The 2712-nt window shown below is 48.0% G+C and overlaps 1 protein-coding gene across 1 annotated transcript; it reads right to left on the bottom strand.

The window, feature by feature from the left end:
* Window positions 1–602: 602 nt before the first annotated feature.
* On the bottom strand, window positions 603–1559 carry LOC310871338 (COP9 signalosome complex subunit 6-like; the record flags this gene model as incomplete). Its single annotated transcript, XM_083782824.1, has 1 exon — window positions 603–1559. One exon carries the CDS (start codon window positions 1557–1559, stop codon window positions 603–605), a length of 957 nt encoding a protein of 318 aa, XP_083638950.1.
* Window positions 1560–2712: the final 1153 nt, after the last annotated feature.

Below are 2712 nucleotides of genomic sequence, written 5' to 3'. Positions count from 1 at the left end.
TATCCCCATATTCTTTCTTTTTGTTTTGTCGTACATTAATGCCCTACTTGATCAGCATAACACAAAAGCATTCACACCACGTTTTGAGCTTGGAGATCTGCTACTTATGCTATTTTTTAATTTAAATCCTGAAAAGTAACTATTTTGTACACGGTTTCCTCCCGACAGATGGTGTTACATGCAAGGTTTTTCTGCATCTTTCTTTTTCTTTTTTTGTCAAATCATTCAATCTTTTATTGGGAAATCACAGGCAGAAAAGACTTACAAACTCCTCCACCAGTACAATTAATAATCAGAAAAGTGTCATTCTGTCATTAATTATTACATGCTGGCAGACTTGTAACAGAAAAAAAAAAATAGAAATCCAACTTACAGCTAGCTTATACTTAATGAAGTATACGTTTTGCTTTGGACTTTGATTACATTTGTGGCATCCACCGTCCGCTAACACACAAGGCCATTTGTTTTCGGGCAGAGACCTTGTCAAAAAAACTCTCCTTGAGACTTCCTTTCAGATGGAAGTCCGTGCCCGCGCCCCTATCAATTTAGTTTTGGGGGGGGCAGCGGTGTTTGAGAACCACTGTTCTCTCATTCCAGATTCTTTAGAATTGTATTCCTCTAATCCTGGACCGTTGACCAAATCCTGTATTTCGGTTTTCATACAGGACGTTGAACTTGGTGAGCATCTGGTTGGCGCTGTTGCAGGTCTTGGTGACATAGCCCAGATAGGCCATGAGCCCTACGTCGTTGCACTGGTCATAGAAATCGGTCTTGAAGTTCTGAGTGCTGAGGACGGGCAGCCTGTGGCACAGGGCATTGGCCTCTCGCATGATCTCGTGATTGAACGGCACCTCTTCCGCTTGCACCGCCTTGACGTACTCCAGGATGATCTGCACGCGGCTGTGGAGCATCTTGATGGCGCTGTGCTGGGCCAGGAGGTGCTCGGCCACCGTGGAGTTCTCCGCCGTGCCGGGGGCCGCGCGGGCCACGTGGTCGACGCCGATCCTCTCGGCCTCCTCCGTGGCGAGGGTGTAGGTGAGCTCGGCGAACAGCATGGTGGCCTCGCCGTTGATGATGTCGATCACGGACTCGTATATGTTGACGGGGAGATCCGCCTGCTTGATCGTCGGGTTGAGCTTGAGGAGGAGAGGGCTCTCGATGATCTCGGACACCTGCTTGTGAACGTGGATGTCCGCCTGTCCGGGCGGGCCCCCGGTGGTGTACCAGCCCAGGAACTCCATTTCTTTGAAGACCTGCTTGAACTGTTCCTCCTTGGTGAAGTAGTACGCCTTGTCGATGGTCAGCCGGTCGTCCTCGGCCTGGGCGAGCAGCTCGAAGGAGTTCATCACCTCGACGTTTCTGCCCTCCTGCTTCCCGATGAGCGCTCCGATCACCTGCACGGGGCGCCCTCCCTCTTGTGAGCGGACGCGTATCCAGTGGTCCGATATGTTGAGGATGACGAGGGGGTGCAGGGCCACGGACACGCTCCCAGCGACCCCCGAGGCCATGACGCTGGCTACTCCGTCGACCTGCATCTCTTCGGCATGGTTACTCGCCATCTTGACAGGTCTATCAGAAAGTCTGAGGAATGCTATTGTGTATTATAGATATTTATATATATTCATATAAGCCAGTTCTACGCTATGATGCGATACTGTGACATCAATCATCTCCGTATCACAGACAAATATGGAGCCATGTAGAACTCCATAGTTGGGCAAGACGGATGTCATATTTAATATCTCGATATGCCCAGAGGGCATATTAGAAACTACAGAATAAATGGTTTAAATAATAAAAGTATTCATACCCACTATACTTTGTGCAGCTATCAGAGTCACTGCTACTAGTCATGTATGAAGTCAGTACAATTTATAATTTAGGCATTTAATGACGTCACGTCAGTAGCGCTCGGGTCACGCTGCAAGTGACGTTTTGGACAGTTTGATATGTGACTTGGGTCACTTCATCTGGTTGTTGCATTCAGACTGAGACGGATCTCCTCAAATCAGATTGGAATCCGAAACCACCTCTGAATTTGAAAAAAATCTGATTCCATGTGACCTGTCTGCATTTAGACTTATTTAAGCAAATCAGATTTCTATCTTGAAGTGACACAGATCTCATTCAGGCTAAATTCAGGCTAGATCTGGCTGTCCGTGTCAATGGGGCTTGGAGACCTGAAGGCGTGGCCAATGCTGTTTTGTTATTATGAGTGGCCTAAAAACATGGCCCACGCCTGCAGGTCTAATTTAAGACATACAGTAAGACCCAGTTATTAAGACGCGCAAAATAGGGCCCTATAGTGTCAGGGCCTTTGTCAGAGTCTAGTCAGAGTACACGTCTGTTTGTGCCCATATGGAGATCTCTGTATCTGTCTGTCTACCTGCAGTCACTTTTATTCTCCTTGATGTCATGAGTATGTTGGCATGCCCATATATCAGCATATCGGTCGGCTTGGCGGTTCTGGACATCTTATGCCAACGACTCGTTGGCAAGCACCGCACTCTCTCTCTCGAGTCCTTTCCGATGTGCGCACCGAGTTTGAAGTCAGTCAGTATACATATATGCGGATGACCATACTGTATATGGGCATCGTTTCATTCGTTTGTGATGTCCACTGTACGCTGACCCACAAGGGGATTCTAATAGGGACAGTTGGACTAGTACGTGCGATGCCCGTTCTGAAAGGCATGCCTCTTCGGTTATGCA

Source organism: Protomyctophum parallelum (assembly GCF_964188405.1).
Source record: "Protomyctophum parallelum genome assembly, chromosome: 14".
NCBI classification, from domain to species: domain Eukaryota; kingdom Metazoa; phylum Chordata; class Actinopteri; order Myctophiformes; family Myctophidae; genus Protomyctophum; species Protomyctophum parallelum.
Note: the sequence above shows the minus strand (reverse complement) of the source record. Positions and strands in the feature narration are given on the sequence as shown.